At 41.2% G+C, this 19,358-nt stretch overlaps 1 protein-coding gene across 1 annotated transcript in view; it reads left to right on the top strand.

The window, feature by feature from the left end:
* LOC118825795 (dynein heavy chain 11, axonemal) overlaps nucleotides 1-19,358 on the top strand; it is a 119,351-nt gene that overhangs the window by 86,841 nt on the left and 13,152 nt on the right. Inside the window, 14 exon segments of the mRNA XM_036596623.1 lie at nucleotides 1,689-1,862; nucleotides 4,737-4,972; nucleotides 6,344-6,466; nucleotides 11,765-11,969; nucleotides 12,323-12,487; nucleotides 13,143-13,223; nucleotides 13,225-13,284; nucleotides 13,389-13,559; nucleotides 14,329-14,451; nucleotides 15,161-15,354; nucleotides 16,069-16,217; nucleotides 16,308-16,435; nucleotides 16,679-16,906; nucleotides 18,432-18,623. Coding sequence (XP_036452516.1) covers nucleotides 1,689-1,862; nucleotides 4,737-4,972; nucleotides 6,344-6,466; nucleotides 11,765-11,969; nucleotides 12,323-12,487; nucleotides 13,143-13,223; nucleotides 13,225-13,284; nucleotides 13,389-13,559; nucleotides 14,329-14,451; nucleotides 15,161-15,354; nucleotides 16,069-16,217; nucleotides 16,308-16,435; nucleotides 16,679-16,906; nucleotides 18,432-18,623 — 2,229 coding nt within the window.

Raw genomic sequence — 19,358 nt, 5'->3', positions numbered from 1 at the left:
AACGAGGCCTAAATTGATGCGCAGTGAGAATGTAACTAAACTTTCAAAGCCAGTTTGGGTGAATTGTGGCTGTATACTTTATTCACTCGTGGTCCTCCAGTGTGTGTGATCAGCGGGGAGGGAGCGCAATCAGCCGACGCTCCACACGCTCATCCTCCTCCACACTGACAGCCGGTGCTGTGAAGCTGTCTGGACTCAGTGTTAGCCTTTCAGAGATTTACTGCAAGTTTGGTGATGGAGCAGCATTTCATTACACCTGAACATCATTAATATTAAATATAATATTAATATTTCCATCTGATCTCTGTCTGCTGTGTCTGTAGGGTACAGTCAGTTATCACAGACCATCATTTCAACACGTTTCCCTGAACTTAAACAACAGACTCTAAACTCACTGTAATAAAAGTCTGATGTGAATAAACATTAGAAATGTGTGGCTGTATGAGGTGAATATGAAGCTCCAGCTGTTCCACTCTAACAGTGCAGGTGACACAGACTGAGAGAACATCTCACCAACACTGTCCTTATGAACTTTATATAACTTTACAACTGTACACAGTAAAAAAGTAGTTCTGGAGCCAAATTACAGAAAGTCTGAAATCTGGTGTTTGGTCTCCATGACGACTGAATTTCGGACAGTAGCTGTTACAGAATATCAGTTCCTACCTTCATAATCTCATCATGAACTCCAGATAAGAAAACAGCATCACACAAACATCCTAACTAGACTAAACCTCCTAAATCCTGTCCTAACTTTAGGATGAACCCCAACAGGGTCCTCACTTCTGTTTAAGGTCCGTTTCTATGGTTTTTAGGCAGCTGAGTCAGCAGCATAGTTCACTACCAGCATAATGAGCTCCATTTATCTCTACTGTAAAACGCTGCTTTCACTGTGAGATGATTTTCTTTTCTAACTCTGCGTTTTAAAGATCTCAGCCGCTGCAGACTCGATCTCCACCGCCCCTCTGATCACCTTCGTGTGTTAATGTTGATGATGAAATATTACAGTGATGGTGGTGAATAATGAGGAGACGGAGCTGAACGTGTGTCTGTTTATTAGGAGGAGTAACGTTAGCGCGCTCGGCTAAAGCGTTTGGGAAATGGAGACTGAAACTGGGGAGCGGCGACGCTCTGATAAACAGCAGGGGGCGCTCTCACAGTATTTACAGCTTACAGTTTATCACACTTTAGTTAGACCTTCTTTACATCAGTAACAGCAGCTGGTCAGGGGGTTTCCCTGCACTAATAACACCCCTAACCCGTGATAAAATCACTGTAACGCTCAGCCTCTCGTGGCTCAGTGCTTTCATCATTTTTTAGTTAGGACTAGTTTTGCAGTGGTAGGAATTTGCTGTAACTAGTTGCCAGAATAGTGGTGTGGGCGGAGTTTTCACAGGCTCTACCTGATCTCTATGGATACCACAAAGCCTTTGGGAAACTAAAAGTAACCAGAACTACTTTTTTACTGTGTACACTGTTAGAGTGGAACAGCCGGAGCTTCATATTCACCTCATACAGCCACATTTTTCTAATGTTTAATTTCTAATGAAGCGTGTAGAGATGATGGTCAGTGATAACTGACCGTACACTACAGACACAGTAGATAAAGAAGAGTTCTCCTTTGATCACTGATGTTCTGTGAGCACTGTGGTGAGTGTGTGATGATCCTGTTCTCTCTGTGTGTGCAGTGTGAGAACGTGCGCTGGTCTGAAGCTGAGCTGGAGCTGAAGGCCCAACAGAAGACCCTGTGTGGGGACGTCCTGCTGGCCGCAGCGTTCGTCTCTTACGCCGGATATTTCTCACAGCACTACCGCCGGCAGCTCCTGGACCACTCGTGGAAGCCCTTCCTCGGACAGCTGAGCGTACGTCACCGCCTCTTCCTGATGATCGACAGCTGTCGGTATCAGTTATGCTAATAATGGAGTAACCTAGCAGTGACTCTGACAGTGTTGTGTTAGTTACAGTGCTGCACTTTCACTCACCTTCACTTCTAATCTGACAGGTGGCAGCGCTCGCTGGAACACCGTATATATATATATATACACATATATAATCAAACGGGTTCTTCTGTTGTTCTGATGTCAAGCCTGTAACAATACTTTCAACCACCTATAGCATGTTCTCCATCAATCTGAGTAACTATTTCAAAGCACAGAGAACCCTCTAATCATGCAAAGGGTTCATTAAGTGTTCATGGCTCTTTATAGAACCATTTTCTCATTTTCTCTTTCATCTTTTTCAGTAGTCTAGGCTCTACTGCATTTTACAGATTACCATAAATGAAGTGAGACACATTTTGAATTTGTTTTAACTGTTATTCCTGTTATTTGTGTAATCACTCAGAGAGCAAAATGGAGGAAAAACATCAAACCAAAAATCCAGTAATTGTGGGGTGAGGGAAGAGAGCGAGAGACGAGGAGGGCAGGAGTAGATAAAGTGATGAATTCGGACGCTGACCTCGTCAAGCCCGAGACGAGCGAGAGTGTGGCGTAAGGTTAAGAAAACATTTAAGAACAGAATATTTTCAAGAATAGAGCTTGTTCTTAGATACTTCTTAAGGAAATAGTGAAGAAAAGAAGATAAGAGAATTCTTAAGAAGTTATTTGAAACAATGTTTTGTAACTTTTTTCTTAAGAATGAAGTTCAGAAGAAACAAATTCAAAGAAGACTTTCTTTCGTAAGACACTTTGTGAATCCGGCCCCTGGTTCATATGTAGGGTGTGTTTAGTTATGGGCTGTTTATTATATATATATATATATATATATATATATATATATATATATATATATATATATATGCATATAACTGCAAACATGCATGCTTTGGTGAGATGCTGCTGGTGTGGGTTCATTCCCAGTGATTTTAGCATTAATAGCTCCCCCTTGTGGAATACCCTGATTATCATAGAGAGCTGTTAGCTGTTAAGGGCTGCACAGACTAGCCGACTTTACTGCTCTGCGATGACTATATTTAAGAGAACCTCTGGACAATCTAATAGAAGTTTCCAGAATAGAGTTATTATTGTCATTTTGTTCCACATTATTGAAACTGTTTGTTACATACCACTGTGAGCATTTGTGATTAATTACATTTGATTTACACTTTAGTCTACACTTCTGACTCACACGTTCATGCCAGAAATGTGAAGAATTGTTTTTAGTAAAACATGACTGCAACAATCTTCAAACACGACAACAATCTTCTGTCACATTCAAATCATCATAAGTGACTCCTCTGCTGCCTCCTAATGCTTGTAGGGGCCCAATCATGGGTATTATTTTGTTGTTTGGTGATAGGGTCTACATCCTGTTGCAAATGAGCTTTTCTTTGTTATTTTCTTTATTTTTTTTCTTTATTATTTTACTGTAAGTATGATATTAATGTATAGTATAATCACTCATTAAGAAAATAATAGACCCTTGAAGATTCACAGCAAAAATGACCATTTTAAATCTAGTCTAAATATGTAATATTTCTAATTTTGAGGTGGTTGTACATGTAATATAATATTATTAAACTTATTTCTAGATTTTTTTTTATTATTTTAAGTAATTTTATGGAGTAAAATTATCTCACTATAGTGGCAGATAATTTTGCTTGTTTCAACCACATTTTCTTACAATATGCAAAATTATGTGCCAATATAATGAGATCATTTTACTTAATAAAATTACTTAAAACACATAAAAATGTCGAGAAATGAGTTAAATAATCTTATAATAAGCTTACAGTTTTCTCAACATGAAGAATATGAGATACATCGACTAAACTTAAGATCATTTCACTTTCTACAATACCCTTTGTCGCAGTGTTAAAGGTGGTCGTATCTGTATTATAACACATTTATTTACCTCCATTTGTGGAGCTCCGCCTTCTCTCTCCAGTACACGCTTAAACTAAACAGCTCTGCTGGTCATTTACACCACGGACAGAAAGATAATCAAGACAACCTGTAACTGAGTGTGTAGTTTCCCTGTAAACATTTAATGTAAATTAATGAATTTAACGAATTAATGTAAACGTTTAGTCTACAGCTGTTACCACCTTGCTGTACTATATTAATTACATATTTACATCAGGAATTACCTTTACAGTAGATTTGTACTCTGAACTGACAGATTTGAGCACTTTTTTATTGTTTTGATGTGAGAGAACAAAAACAACACTGTACAAGACTGTAAACACAACCAGAACTTTCATCAACTTCAGATCATAATTAAATATCGCGTCTTCTGCATCTGCACTTTCCACACAGTTTCTCCTCTCGTTTCAGTGAAGAACGAGTCGGAAATGATTCACATGAAATTGCAGCACAACTTTAGTTATTTGGTTAATGTAGTCCTGGGTTTTGTTATAGAGAATTAATGTTAACGTTTAGTCTACAGCTGTTGTCGTCTTGTTATACTATATTAATTACATATTTACACTGGGAATTACCTTTACATTAGATTTGCACTCTGAGTCGAGAGGTTGGAGCACTTTTATTGTTTCGATGTGAAAAAAGAACAAAAACAAGACAAACACAAACGAAAGTTTAAAATCTGGACTTTCCAGTTTCTCCTCTCGTTTCAGTGAATAACGAGTCAGAAATCGTTGGTATAAAATCACAGCTCGACCTCTTTCAGCGTTTTAGGGTTTGGTCGCTCCGTCCCGTGTGCGTCGGAGCGCCAGTGTGGGCCGACAGTGGAAATCACTGATGTGAATAGCTTCACTGTGTTTCTCCTCACACCTCCAGCCCCCCGTCCCGCTGACAGAAGGCCTGGACCCCGTCCTGCTGTTGGCTGACCAGGCCAGCGTGGCAGCCTGGCACAACCAGGGCCTGCCGGCAGATAGGCTGTCTACGGAGAACGCTGCCATCCTGACCCGCAGCCAGCGCTGCCCCCTGCTGGTGGACCCCCAGCAACAGGCCAGCAAGTGGCTCCGTAACTTGTATGGACCTGGACTCAGAGTCCTGCAGCACAGACAGAACGGGTGAGCAGGAGGGGCTGCTGCACCGTCCTTCAGCAGCACGGGAACATTACTCACTATTCAAAGGGCAACTCCTCCAGTTTTTTCAAAATTTCTGCAGAATTCAGAAGATGTCAACAGAGTGGTTTGGTGTTCTATACAGAACCAAAAAGTTCCTCTATTGTTACAACCTTGACATCATAACAATACCAGAACCCATTTTGGTTCTGTATAGAACCATATACAGCACATTTTCCATCAATCTAAAGAACCATTTCACCATGCAGAGAACCATTTCACCATGCAGAGAACCAGAGAACTATTTCACCATGCAGAGAACCATTTCACCATGCAGATGGGTCTTTGGTTGTTCATGGTTTTATATAGAATGAATGTCTTATTGTTAAATAACGATCTTTTTTAAGAACCTTTAAGAATCAGGTTCTTTAAGAGTGTCAGCTATAATAAAAAATGTGCTTTGTAAATTGTCTCTCTATTAAATTGCGTTTTCAATATAAATGATTAATCTTTCAGCCCCTTCAGCTGATCTGCTAACCGTTCCTCCATCCAACCTTCATCGTTTTGACCACGAGCATTTTCTAGATTTGCTTCCTGAAGGCGCCATAGAAGTTTTATATATTCTCATTACTGTTCTAATAATGAAATGGAAAGAGCTGTACTGTATCTAGCATATAAGCTAACACAGCTTATAAATGTATAAATCCATGGAGTGCGGTTAGCCGTTAGCAGACTGCTGTTATTTAGCAGGGTGGTCAGCAGAGAGATAGAGGAGTGGTGAAAAGCTGTGCTGTCGTCACATTTAACAGCTTTTACATTCACTGCATTTTCGTATATTCAGTATATTAGTGAGTAGTCAACTTTTTCCTCAGTTCCACTTCAGTCCTTCATGTTAAGGTTCTCTTTTGGGTTCTGTTGTGTTGATTCAGCTCCTGTCCTGCTTTACTGCTGACCGCTCCTCTCACTTTAGAGCTTTAGCCTTTTATTTTAGACCAAACAGAGAAGAACGGAGCTGCACAGACTTCAGTTCCTGTGTTGAGAGATGCTGGGTGGACTAAGAGGTTCCACTGAAGTTCGTCTAGAAGAGCTCAGCTCTCCAGGATTCTCTAAGCTCAGACATTGCTGTGTTTGGTTCTCGAACAGTTCTGAACACATCCTCAGATTTCAGTCTCAGCAACTATGACAAAGATTAAGTGACTCACCTTTCTGTGGTGGCGAATACGACCGCCTGTGTTTCTGAGGTCAGTAACTGTCTGTAGCAGAGCTTGTTCCACCCAGCGTCTACACACTTCCCTCTCTTGTGTAAAGGGCCTGTAAGGCTGTGTAGTCTGGACGAACTGCTGTATCGTGTTGTTATACATTTGCCTTGTTTTCCAGGTACGTGGATGTGATTGAGGAGGCGCTGGTCCGTGGTGGAGCCGTGCTGATTGAGAACGTGGAGGAGAGAGTTGATCCGGTCCTGGAGCCTCTACTGACCAGAAACACAACTAACAGAGGAAGGCAAGGACTGCAGCAATTAATCAATTAATCAACTAATCAACTAATCAAGGTCTGCAGCAATTAATCAACTAATCAAGGTCTGCAGCAATTAATTGATTTATTTATGTGTTTCATGTTTAGTAGAATTAACATTCAGCTAAATTTCTATTTAGTGCTGTTTAATAACTTTAATGTAATGCTATGAAATCTAATACTAAACTTTAACCTAAAAGGAAACAAAATTTCTCCACCATTATTGTGAGTCAAAATAGTCCCCAAAGTAAACTTATTATTTCAGATTTTCCACTGTAGCCTACAGACGGAAACCCTAGACATGAAAACGCGAGACAGGATTTTCTGATTTTTTTATTATTTAAAAATGAAACTTTTCATGGATCAAAATTGTTCACCTTCACTTTCAAAGAAGACAAAAAGACTTTAAAAACATAGAAAGAAGGCAAAAAATTAATAATAATATGCTGATATAAAGAGCCCTAAAATGATGCTGCTGTGTATTTTTAGTTTATTCCTGTCTGTTGTTCTCTGGGTTAAATAGATCAGAATGTGGTGACTGTAAATGTCTCAGTTTTTAGGTGGCTCTTCCCTGTTGGAGCTAATTCAGAGTGAAGCTCTATATACGCTTCCTGTGAAAAGCGTGTTCAGCTCTGCTGCCCATCAGAGGCGGTTTTGCGGGCGTGTTGGCGGTGAAGGCGTTAAAAGCCCCGGTGGACGGTCAGCTGTGAGTAAGTACGATATGATAGCTCACTGTTTAAATTGTAGATGAATCAGAGCTGCGTGAGCTGAATGGCGCCCGGCGGCTGTATTGATCGGTATTGATCGGCGAGTGATGGATGCGCATTTGTTTGCTCAGATTCTTTGTGTGAGCTGAATGTGGAGCAGCTGCTCTGGAGTGACTGATCAGTGTCTCTACACACTGGAGGGAGAGTGGACTAAGGGTTTAGACTGAGACTGAGGGTTTAGACTGAGAGTGGACTAAGGGTTTAGACTGAGACTGAGGGTTTAGACTGAGAGTGGACTAAGGGTTTAGACTGAGGCTGAGGGTTTGGACTGAGAGCAGACTGAGGGTTTAGACTGAGGGTTAAAGTGCAAGGGCAGTGCTGACAGGATGAAGCCCAACCTCGGACTCACTCTTATGGTCGGCAGTGACAAAATGGTGCTGTAAGTGTGCTGTTCATAATAATAATAATAATAATAATAATAATATCTTTATAGACCACTTTTCATGCCACTTTTCTTCTGTTACTTAAAAGTAACAGAAGAAACTATGAGTATTAATTATAAGTCAATAACACAGATCAGATTTTATGTTTTATTATTTTTCCAGTATGTTAAACTCAGTAAATAAATAGTGCAAAAAAAAAAATACAGAAAAATGTCACGTTTATATTACAAGTAGTGGAAGTTATTTATTTATTTTCAACAAAACATGAAATTTGACCAAACATTTCCATACGACTGCATGATTTTCATTAAATTTCTTTATACACTTTGAAAGGCACTTATAGTAAAAAAGTAATAATAAGAAGAATTTAGTACAGATATTTAGATATTTTATAATATGTAATAAAATATATATTACAATAATATTACTTAAATTTAAAGTAGCTCAAACGATAGTAACTATTTTTTTGAAAATAAAACATTTTTACTGTATTTATAATTTGTGTTTATTTTAATGATATATTTTACAAAAAAAACATGCTTAATGCCAAGATAAAAGGAATTTGAATAATGTGCTTAAGTGGCTAATACTCTCTATATATTCTTTTTCATATAATAATAATAATAATAATAATAATAATAGAAATGCACTGAAATGGAAAAATGTTGAAACTCCATATTCAGACCTGTCGATACTGAATGTAAGCCAAATGTAAATATAATTTATGATGTAACAGTGTTTTGAATATGTAATTATGGCAGCAGCTCTGGTCCCTGAAGGGTTAATGTTGATTCTCCCTGACGAATAGTAAATAATCCAGGACTAGATTTAATCTAGAACACCAGATCAACTCACAGCCTCCCTGTTTGCGCTCGTGTGTTTCCGTTAGCGCTTCTAATTGGACACAGGCAGGAAAAGATGACCGATGCAGTCTGTGGGCACCGCAGGCAAACGGCCTTAAATAAAATCTGGAGGATCATCTTCCCCAGCAGCCAATATTTATCCCAATCTGCATTTCAATTAAATCAGGCCTGGCCGGCTGGACCTGCCGGCTTTTAATTTTTCCCTAATTACTGTCAGCCGGCGGCGCCGGGCCGAACGCCGGGGCTCCTCCACCGGAGCCCGGGCCCCATTCAGCTCTATATCTCTACAAGACGGAATTAATGTACTATTGATAGAACCATTACTCCACCAAATTAAAGTCCCAGCTGATGGATTGGCTCGTGCTCCTCCGTCAGACATGAAAGGAATAATTAGTATTCATTACTTCACACTCCGCAACATTCCAATTATTAATGAACTTCAACCGCCGAGCCGCACCAGATTCATCACGGCCACCGCGGCCGGGCCGGATTGATCACGGTTAGAGAGGGGCGCGGGTCACCCGCAGGAATAAAGCCAGAGTCGGATTAAACCTGCTGTGGGTCAGCAGGCGCAGGTACGGGGGTGTTTAAGGGACCTAACCTGAGACCCTCGTTATTAAGGACATTACACTGCATTAAAGGGCTGACATCAATGAAAATGTTCTAAATCTTCCTTTAAAATGAGGACATTTGGAGTATCAGATACGTCATTACCAGTATTTTCAGACTGAGTACTGAGTACGTATTGTTAGTACCTGCTAATACAGAGTCCGATACCACACTGAGTACCTACTCAGAATGAAGTATCTGTTAGTGTAAACGAGTGTAAAGTATCTCAACAGTTAAATCATTAAATCTGTCTAAACTGTCTACATTACATTACATACAAGTGATTTTTGGTATGTTTTTAGTTATTGTTTCATTTTTATTATTCTTATTTATTTTAATATAGCCAAGTTATTGTTTTACATCTTTTATTTCTTTATTTAATTTATTAATTATATTTTTTAGTTATCTTTATTTTATCTCATTTATTAAGTTACTATATTGTTGTAATTTTAATGGCTTATTGGTTTAAATTTGTTATTTACTACTATAACTAGTATTATTTTTTTGCATTTGTTATGTTTTTACTATTTAACTTCTCAGTCCCTGATCTCTGTTTTGGCTCGGCTGCATTGTAAATGAGAGTCTCCCTCAATGTACTCCGAGTTTAAATACAGGTTGATTAATTTATTGCTACATCAGTGATCTCTGATCGAGCAGCGCTGCAGTGGAGGTTTAGTTCCCCGTCAGAAAAGCTCTTCTGTACAGCTGTGAGTAAAGTAGGTTTCATAGCTTTGATCCTCATCTGTCTCTTTCAGCAGCAGCACAGCGACAGCAGGAATCACATCCGAGGCTGACGCATCCGAGGAGCTCACGCTTCTGGTTTTCCATCTTTTTGGAGTCGTTTGATTGGCTGGTTGAGCTGTAGCTGAATGTCCTCTAAAGCCAGACAGACACTGTGATGTTAGAGATCTTGTTCTTTGGTGACTCTCACTGTCCGTTTGAATAGACCATCGTGTTCAGACAAAGCTACGATTTATAAACTCACACTGTACGAAACGCTCCGTCTGACTGACCTGCTACGGGAAACGCAGCCTCTACAGACGCTCTGTCTACAGACCGTTATCAATAAAGCTGATTCACTCAGAATAACCGAGTACTGAGCAACACGCTGAGAGGCTGAGCAGCGCTGCGAACACTGAGCGCTGAAGATAAAGCAGGCGCTGATGTTCACGGTAGGACAGTTCGGTCTCTCTGCAGCCTGATTTACAGAAAAATCACCGTATTAATGTTTATATCTCGATATTCTACTCAGTCAAACAGAGTAAAGTCTCATACGCAGACTTTGGTAGCAAATGTTGACTTTTTCTCCTCCGTTTTGTTGGCCTATGTGTCTCCACCCATGTTGGGGAAGCGGTTGTGATTGTGTGTTTATAAACAGTCTATAATCTCTCAGTGTATCCTGGTGGGAATTTGCCACAGCAGAATGTTTCAGTGAGCGATAGCTTTGTGTCCGACTGTGATGGAGTCAGTGACTCTTCTCTGAGTGAGCAGATCCTCCTTCACTGGGTTTGTTCATTAGCGCGGCAGCTACACTCGGATTACGACACAGCAAGTATCAGAATGTTGGTATCACTCGATATCAATATCAGTATCGACACATCCCTAGGTTGTTAAAGATTTATGACGTTTAAAAGTCAGTCCACAGTTTTTATTTGAAAACTAATTTGCCAAACCAGCCCATTTTTATTTTTTGTGATGTCACAAAAAACACCACATATGTCCGCCTGTTCACCCTGCAGTAGATTAGCCCCGCCCACTCACACTGAAGTCATAAGGGGTGTTTCAGCCCGGACTGCTTTTTTGATGAGGCACAGCCAATCAGAACAGAGCTTATTTATATATATTCTGACTGTTTTCAGTGCACTCATAAAAAAGATGGTTCTTAAGAACCCTTTGCATGATTAAATGGTTCTTCAGATTGATGGAGAATGTGTTGTATATGGTTCTATATTCTGAAGAACCATTTCACCATGCAGAGAACTGTTTAAGAATACATACGGTTCTTTGTGTGTTCATGGTTCTATATAGATCTTTTTTTACTAAAGAACCCTTGAAGAACCACGCAAAGGTCCTCAGAAAAAAAAATAAATACAAGAAAATGTATAAATCAATGCAGAGATTTATATTATATCTGTGAAATATCTAGAATTTGTTATATTTAATCAAATAACTATTAATCACATAGATAAAAATATGATGAAATGTATGAACAGCAAATATATGAAAGACCTAAAAGGCTAAATTTGTTATTGTTTACTGTTTAAATAGAATTACAAAAGAAATGATAGTTACATAATTAATTGCAGTCTGCAGTTTTTTTTTAATTTTCCATTTGTTTCAACATTAAAAAAATCATATCAGCTAACAGCAAAAAATTAAAATGTTTTTGCTGTTTCACATAATAATAATAATGGTATTATTATTATTATTTTTATTATTATTATTATTATTATAAAAAGGCAAAGCAAAAAAAGCCCCAAACTGGGAATAATAATAATAATTATAATAAATGTATATTATTATTATTATTATTATTATTATAACAATCTTTTTTATATAGCACTTTCAGTGTGCTGAGTTCCTCATTGGGGAGGTGAATTTCAGCCAGTTGGTTTGTGTGGTCAGAACTAACTGCTGACTATTTAATGTCCAATCTGCTTGCAGGTCCGTCAGACTGGGCGGGAAGGAGTGCGAGTATAACAGCAGCTTCCGGCTCTTTCTGCACACTAAACTGGCCAACCCTCACTTCCCCCCGGAGCTGCAGGCCCAGACCACCCTCATTAACTTCTCAGTGACGCGGGCCGGGCTGGAGGAGCAGCTCCTGGGTCAGGTGGTCACCCACGAGAGGCCTGACCTGGAGAGGCTGAAGGTCAGATACAGACGTACCCTGCACACTGCAGATAGAGTCACTCAGGAGTAGAGTTTTAGGAGTAGAGCTGGACCCTAATATTCCACTGCTTGGATATTCGTTTGTGGGCGGATATCCGGTTTTTAATTTTGGGATTCAGATATTCGTTTATTGGATATTCCTTTATTGATAGCCTGTGATGTCCTTTATCGTAGGGTATCAATAAAGGTGAACTGCAAAATACGTTCGGGGTTCTCGGTAGAAGCTTAGCCGACTCGAGGTTATAAACACAGCCCTCTGCTCTGCTCTGGAAAACCCACCACTCCACCCGCATTCAGGCTCCTCAGTAGCTGTGTGTTTGTTCCTGTGTGCAGTTGGAACTGAGCGTCCAGCAGAACGTGTGTCAGATCGAGCTGAAGCAGTTGGAGGATGAGCTGCTGAACCGGCTCTCCGCTGCCGAGGGAAGCTTCCTGAGAGACGCAGCTTTAGTGGAGCAGCTGGAACACACCAAGAGCACGGCCACTGACATCCACAACAAGGTGGAGAACACTCTAGAACACATCAGCTCACTGCTGTGTGATGCTAATTAGGGTTATTCGCTTTCCAAATGCACAGATAAGTCTGTTTGTTTTTCTGTTATTATTATTAAAAATTAGGCCTTATTCACCAGTCTGCTTTTCTTAACTTGGCCACACGGTGGCGCTGAAAAGTTTCCTGAAGTAACGTCTGAAGCTAATAAAGCACGCTGTAGGTTCAGAGGAACTGGTCCAACAAGGCTAACGCTAGCTAGCTTCTGTGTTAGCTGACATTGGCTAGTTTATTAGATAACATCATAATTTTATTTGTGAAAATGGATCAGACTTAAGTTGGCATCAGTATTCAGGCAGGTTTTGGAGGCTGTTGAGTTTCAAACACCTAATCTAAACCAACTTCCCACAAAAGATGGTACCACATTTAAGAGCCTCTGGTCACTCAGTGCACAGATAACACTGTTCATCAAGACTGTCAACATTTTGGCGATAATAACTGAAAGTAATGTGATTACAGTTCATCTGAAATGGTGCTTGAAACTGAAGGAATGAGAAAATTCTTCTCAGTATGCTAATAATCTGCTGTTAGAACAGGTTCTCAGCATCACTACATTAGACTAACAGTGGGATGCTTGTGTATTTGTGTGTTTGTGTGTCTCTCCAGGTCGTCGAGGCGAGAGAGACTGAACTGAAAATCAAGGCAGCTCGAGAGCTCTATCGCCCTGTAGCGCAGAGAGCGGCTCTTTCTCTACTACATCATTAAAGACCTGCACTACATCAACCCCATGTACCAGTATTCACTCAAGGTGAACAGCGCAGTGCTCTGATATACCTACTGTAATATAATATATAATTCAGCAACTGTCAGAGTGATTTGACTTGATTTAACTTGATCTACATCATCTCTCAGTCTTTCAGTGCCGTGTTCCACAAAGCGATCGAGCGCGCTCCTCACCGCGAAGACGTGACGGCACGTGTCCACTCCCTCACTGAGGCGGTCACTTATTCAGTCTTCCAGTACACCAGCAGGGGGCTCTTTCAGAGGGACCGACTCACCTTCCTGACCCAAACCACCTTCCAGGTGAGGGGGAGGAGCCACAATACCCCAAAACACCCACACTCCCCCCGATACTCCCTCCCCACCATCCTGTCATCGACATCAATCACTGCACTTTTCTGCCCCTACATTAACTTCCATTAGGCTCTGTCAGAGGAGCCGCTCCACTCTTATTGATTACCTCTCACAGCTCCCCCTCAGCTGGTCAGCGCTGACAGGAGGGAGGGCCGCCTGGCACAATGCAAATCCCTCTGAGGACGACACCTGCTTCACCTGCTGCTGGCAGTCTGCACAGTCAGGGCTGCGGTGATCAGTCAACAGGCTTCATTATGGAAAGATGTCATTTCCTGAAACACCAAAGTGCTTAATTGTGATTATTTGTTTACTAAAGTGATTTCTAAATGAATATTTATATTTATTAGCAAATATCTTTTATACATAGCGCTCTGCAAAGCTCATATGATCCACACAGTCACTCTGACAGACTGTAATACACTACAGGAAGTGTAGGGGGCGATATGGCTTCTTCTATTTCATTTAAAAGCTCTATAATGTTCATATGATCCACACAGTCACTCTGACAGACTGTAATACACTACAGGAAGCGTAGGGGGCGATATGGCTTCTTCTGTTTCATTTAAAAAGCTCTATAATGTTCATATGATCCACACAGTCACTCTGACAGACTGTAATACACTACAGGAAGTGTAGGGGGCGATATGGCTTCAGTTTCATTTGAACAGCACTCTTCTTCCCATGAATAAAGCTGGAGGTGAATCTCTGGTCTCTGTAGATTCTCCTGATGGAGGGGTCCATTGAAGCAGAGGAGCTGGATCTGCTGTTGCGTCTACCTGTAGAGGGCACCAGTGGAAGTCCTGTGAGCTTCCTGTCTGCACAGGCCTGGGGAGCCATCAGGGTAAGAACTGCCCGGTTATGACCTGCAGTCAGTTCTGCTCACACAGTTTGGACGCGTGGGTCACTAATGGAGCTGCAGTGTAAAGTATGTTGAAAATGTGCTGCAGCTCTTGAACTTCATTTGTTTTTCTTGTGGCTTTTTGTGAAAGACCATGTTTCCAAAATGTCTGTGTAATGCTGCCATTGAGAGAATGATCTGGTGTGAAATGGTTCAGATGTCTTTACAGTGGTGGTGATAGGAACCAGGGGTCGCCATGACTACAACACAGATATAGACATTTTATTCACTATCCAGAACCACCAGTGAACCTACACGAGTCTTCTGAGTTTATATGGAATGTTGATGATGGAAAATAGTGGAAAATCTGAAATAATAAGTTTTCTTTGGGGACTATTTTGCCTCACAGCGCCCTGCATGTATCCCTCCACCATGAATGGAGTTTAATTTCTCAAAACTATCATAAAACAGTGTCTCAGTCATCAGGCAGTGAATTCATAACCATTTCATGTAGGAACTTTCTGTGAGGGAGCTTTTAGAGGTGGACGTCTGGTTCCTATCACCACCACTGTGAACAGTTCTGACTCGGTTTCTCTAAATGAAGCATTTTATATCAAACCACTCTAATTTACGTCTTATCTAGGTTTTCAGAGATCTTTGTCCTTTAATTATAGCACTAACAGTCCATGTATGTCCGAAACCTCCTCCTCAGGCCCTGTCGGTTCTGGAGGCGTTTCGGGGGCTGGACCGGGATGTGGAGGGCTCGGCTAAGCGCTGGAGGAAGCTGGTGGAGTCTGAGTGTCCAGAGAGAGAGCGCCTCCCTCTGGACTGGAAGAAGAAGAGCCCCCTGCAGAAACTGATTATTCTCAGAGCCATGCGCCCAGACAGGATGAGCTACGCTCTCAGGTGAGACTGACCCTTCATTACCTCCACTCAGGTATGAGTCCAAATGGCAGAATGGCAAATGTCACTTAAGCTTGCAGATAACAAGCACTAGGAAGTGTGTTAGGACATTTGGGGTCCTCTCTGGTGGTCTCCTGCAGAAGAACACTCCTGTAATGTCAGTAATCAGGAGTTGGACACAAACTAATGCAGGGTAATAAGTAACATGGACTTCTTACGCACACATTTAAAAATGGTGGTTCTTCAGGGGTTCTTTAGTAAAGAAAAGAGTTTTATAGAGAACTATGAACACTTAAAGATCCCTTTGCATGATTAAAGAGTTCTTTGCATGAAATGCTCTACATATTGATGGAGAATGTGTTGTATATGGTTCGGTGTAGCTTAACATCATAACATTAGAAGAACCCTTTTTGGTGCTATATAGAGCTTTTCATACATTTTCAGATGGATTTGATAAACACATTTACATACGTTTGTTTTTGTTTGGTACATTTCTATGTGTAATATTTCCCTATACATTTTAAAATAAATGCATTTTAAAATATATCTGCTTAATATGGCAAAATATTCTGAAATACATTTTAGTGTCTGGGATGTATTTCAGCATCGACTGCAATGTACTTGAAATGTATATAAAACTACACGTGCATATATGTTTTTTCCATATGGGAAGCGTCCTGCTTCTCTAAGTGTGTGTGGTTGGTTAATTTGTGGTAGGGACTTTGTGGAGGAGAGCCTGGGCTCCAGATATGTGGACGCTGGAAAGGTGGAGTTTGAGAAGATCTTTGAGGAGACCAGTCCTTCCACACCAGTCTTCTTCATCCTGTCTCCTGGAGTCAACCCTCTGAGAGATGTGGAGACGCTGGGTAAGAGTTCTGAATCAGACTTTAACAGATTTTACACATTTTTATGAAGAAATTCTCTTCAGCTGTGCTGTGTGTGGACGTTCTCCACAGGGCTGAAGCTGGGCTTCTCCACAGAGCGGGGGAACCTCCACAGCATCTCTCTGGGACAGGGTCAGGAGAAAGCCGCTCAGAGCGCTGTGGAGACGGCAGCTGTGAAAGGACACTGGGTCATTCTACAGGTACCACACAGCTAACGGGACCTTCTCCTGCTGCTAATAAGCGACAAATCCAGTTCAGATCAGGACAGTTTAGCCCCTCCCATTCAGCCTCTTGCAGTTTAGCCCCTCCCATTCAGCCTCTTAAATGTAATTATAGCTATATTTGTACATAAACACCCCAAGAAATGTGTAAAAAGTGCCGTTTGAATGCGCACTGAGTGATCCTTTAAAGACTGTGTGGTGAATTCTTGCTGTTTGTCTCAGAATGTGCACTTAGTGGAGCGCTGGCTGGGTCGTCTGGGAGATTTAATGGAGCTCACAGGGCAGGACGCTGACCCCCAGTACAGAGTGTTTCTGTCTGGCCAGCCTGCCCCCAGTCCCGACCAGCACATCATCCCCAGAGCCATCCTGGAGAACTCACTCAAACTCACCAACGAGCCACCCACCGGCATGAGCGCCAGCCTGCATGCGGCACTGAACACCTTCAGCCAGGTCAGAGTCACACACCTCCACATAGAGACACACCTGAGCTCGAATTAAAGCAGCAGATCCACAAACATTAAAGGCACACAATCTCCCTCTAAGGCTGGGGTTACACTACACGACTTTTACCCCGATTATAGTCCTGATTCTCAGTCTGAGTCTGAGCTGGTCGGCTCTAGTCTGCAGATCAGTCAGTTGGATCAGTCAGAGTCGACAGTTGGAGAAAGAATCGAGTCGTGTGTGAGCAGCACTGACTCAGATTTACTGCCCCCTGATCACGTTTCAGACAGTCGGACTGTCAGACATGATTTTTTTGACCCAACTCTGAGTGTAATCTAGTGTAAACTGGTCAACAGCTCAATCTGAACAGACTCCTCCTACAGCCACTGAAAACTGAGAACACGAAAGAAGAAAATACAGCAAGTAAACAAAGAAAACTCCCGTGTGGAGTGAAGCTTTTTAATGAGCTGGGTTTAAGGCACAATCGAGTTTATGTACATTTAAAACTCTAAAAATACCAACTGATCACATTTTTAAATCAGTGATCCACTTAAACATGTTTACCTGCTGCTTCTTTATTGTTTCAGTGCAAACGGCAGAGAAAACAGCAGCAGCAGCTCCACGTTTTATTTATTTGCACCTCCGAGTAACGGGAGAACGTGAGAGTTCGTGTGAGTTCGCTTGAGTTCCGTTCGGTTCAGCAACAGCTTAAAAGTCATTTAGTGTGTGATCCCCAATATTTTTGACGGCCAAAAACCGTGCAAGAACCAGTCTGATGGTGTGAGACGCCCAGTCTTTTTATAATCTGTTAAGACTGTAGACGTCGTGTAGTGAACGCAAGGCTTCACTCTAAATGTAGTTAGTCAGTCACGACGTTTGGAGTATGTTGCACAGTTAAAACAATACCACTGTCTGAATTCTGAATTTGAAATGTTCATAGGTAACAGTGAGTCATACAGTGACAGAAACCACATAATGAAGTCAGAGAGATACTGAACATCTCCACACAGAGTTTTTGTTCTTTAAATACCGATAATATTCATAACATTCTCAGAAAAGCTTATTGTAATATAATTTATCACGATAATGAAAAAATATTGTCGTATTGCCCAGCTTTAACTGCTTTATGACTTACTGTTATCTATAACGTTATAAAAGTGGACAAAAGTGCAGTAGCAGCCATCTGGATTTTAATAACTAGGTGGACGTCTGGTTCCTATCACCACCACTGTGCAGAATGATACCAGTAGATTGGTATTTCACCTTTTCTGTAGGTCTCATCTCTCTCTCTGTCTCTCTCTCTCTCTCTCTCTGTCTCTCTCTCTCTCTCTCTCTCTCTCTCTCTCTCTCTCTCTCTGTCTCTCTCTGTCTCTCTCTCTCTCTCTGTCTCTCTCTGTCTCTCTCTCTCTCTCTGTCTCTCTCTGTCTCTCTCTGTCTCTCTCTCTGTCTCTCTCTCTCTCTGTCTCTCTCTCTCTCTGTCTCTCTCTGTCTCTCTCTCTGTCTCTCTCTCTCTCTCTCCTGTGATGTGCTGTAGGACACTGTGGAGATGAGCTCTCATGAGCAGGAGTTTAAAGCGCTGCTGTTCTCTCTCTGCTATTTTCATGCCTGTGTGAGTGAGAGGAGGAAGTTCGGGCCTCAGGGTTGGAACCGCTGCTACCCCTTCAACACCGGAGACCTCACCATCTCCACCAGCGTGCTCTACAACCACCTGGAGACTCATTCTACAGTAAGGCTTTATCAGCTGGAGAAGGTGTGTTGCAGCTCTTACAGTGACAGTTCAGCAAAAAAAAATGTACCCAGTGATCAGAAAATCCAGGACTGGAAACCTCACCTCTCTGTGACACGCACCTGTCTATAACAGTAGACCTTAAAAAGTATTTAAGGATCGGTGATATGGCAAAAATATAACACGATACTATCGACACACGATATTTCTCATGATTAGGGACGCATTGATACTGATACTGGTATCGAGTATCGGGTCACTAATGTGCTCATTTACTTCAGACTAAAACCCTTTTTCTCTGAGTGACTCTAAACCTTAATTATGATTATTTTATTAAAGCTAATGACTGAACATCCCAAAACAAACCATAACTCTACCAAACTGTACCAAGTGTTTCAGTAGTGACTGTTTCAGTAGTGACTGTTTCAGTAGTGACTGTTTCGGTAGTGACCGTCTCAGTAGTGACTGTTTCAGTAGTGTCTGTTTCAGTAGTGACTGTTTCAGTAGTGACTGTTTCGGTAGTGTCTGTTTCAGTAGTGTCTGTTTCGGTAGTGTCTGTTTCAGTAGTGTCTGTTTCAGTAGTGTCTGTTTCAGTGACAGTTTTAGCTCATTCTGAGCTCAGAAACTCAGCAGTTCATGACCAGCAAACTCAGCTTTGAACAGCTGTTCACACAGAAAATCATCATATTTTTCATTAAAACACTAAAAAGATGAAAATCTGTGTTTCGGGAAGTG

Source organism: Colossoma macropomum, unplaced genomic scaffold (genome assembly GCF_904425465.1).
Source record: "Colossoma macropomum unplaced genomic scaffold, Colossoma_macropomum, whole genome shotgun sequence".
NCBI classification, from domain to species: Eukaryota; Metazoa; Chordata; class Actinopteri; order Characiformes; family Serrasalmidae; genus Colossoma; species Colossoma macropomum.
Note: the sequence above shows the minus strand (reverse complement) of the source record. Positions and strands in the feature narration are given on the sequence as shown.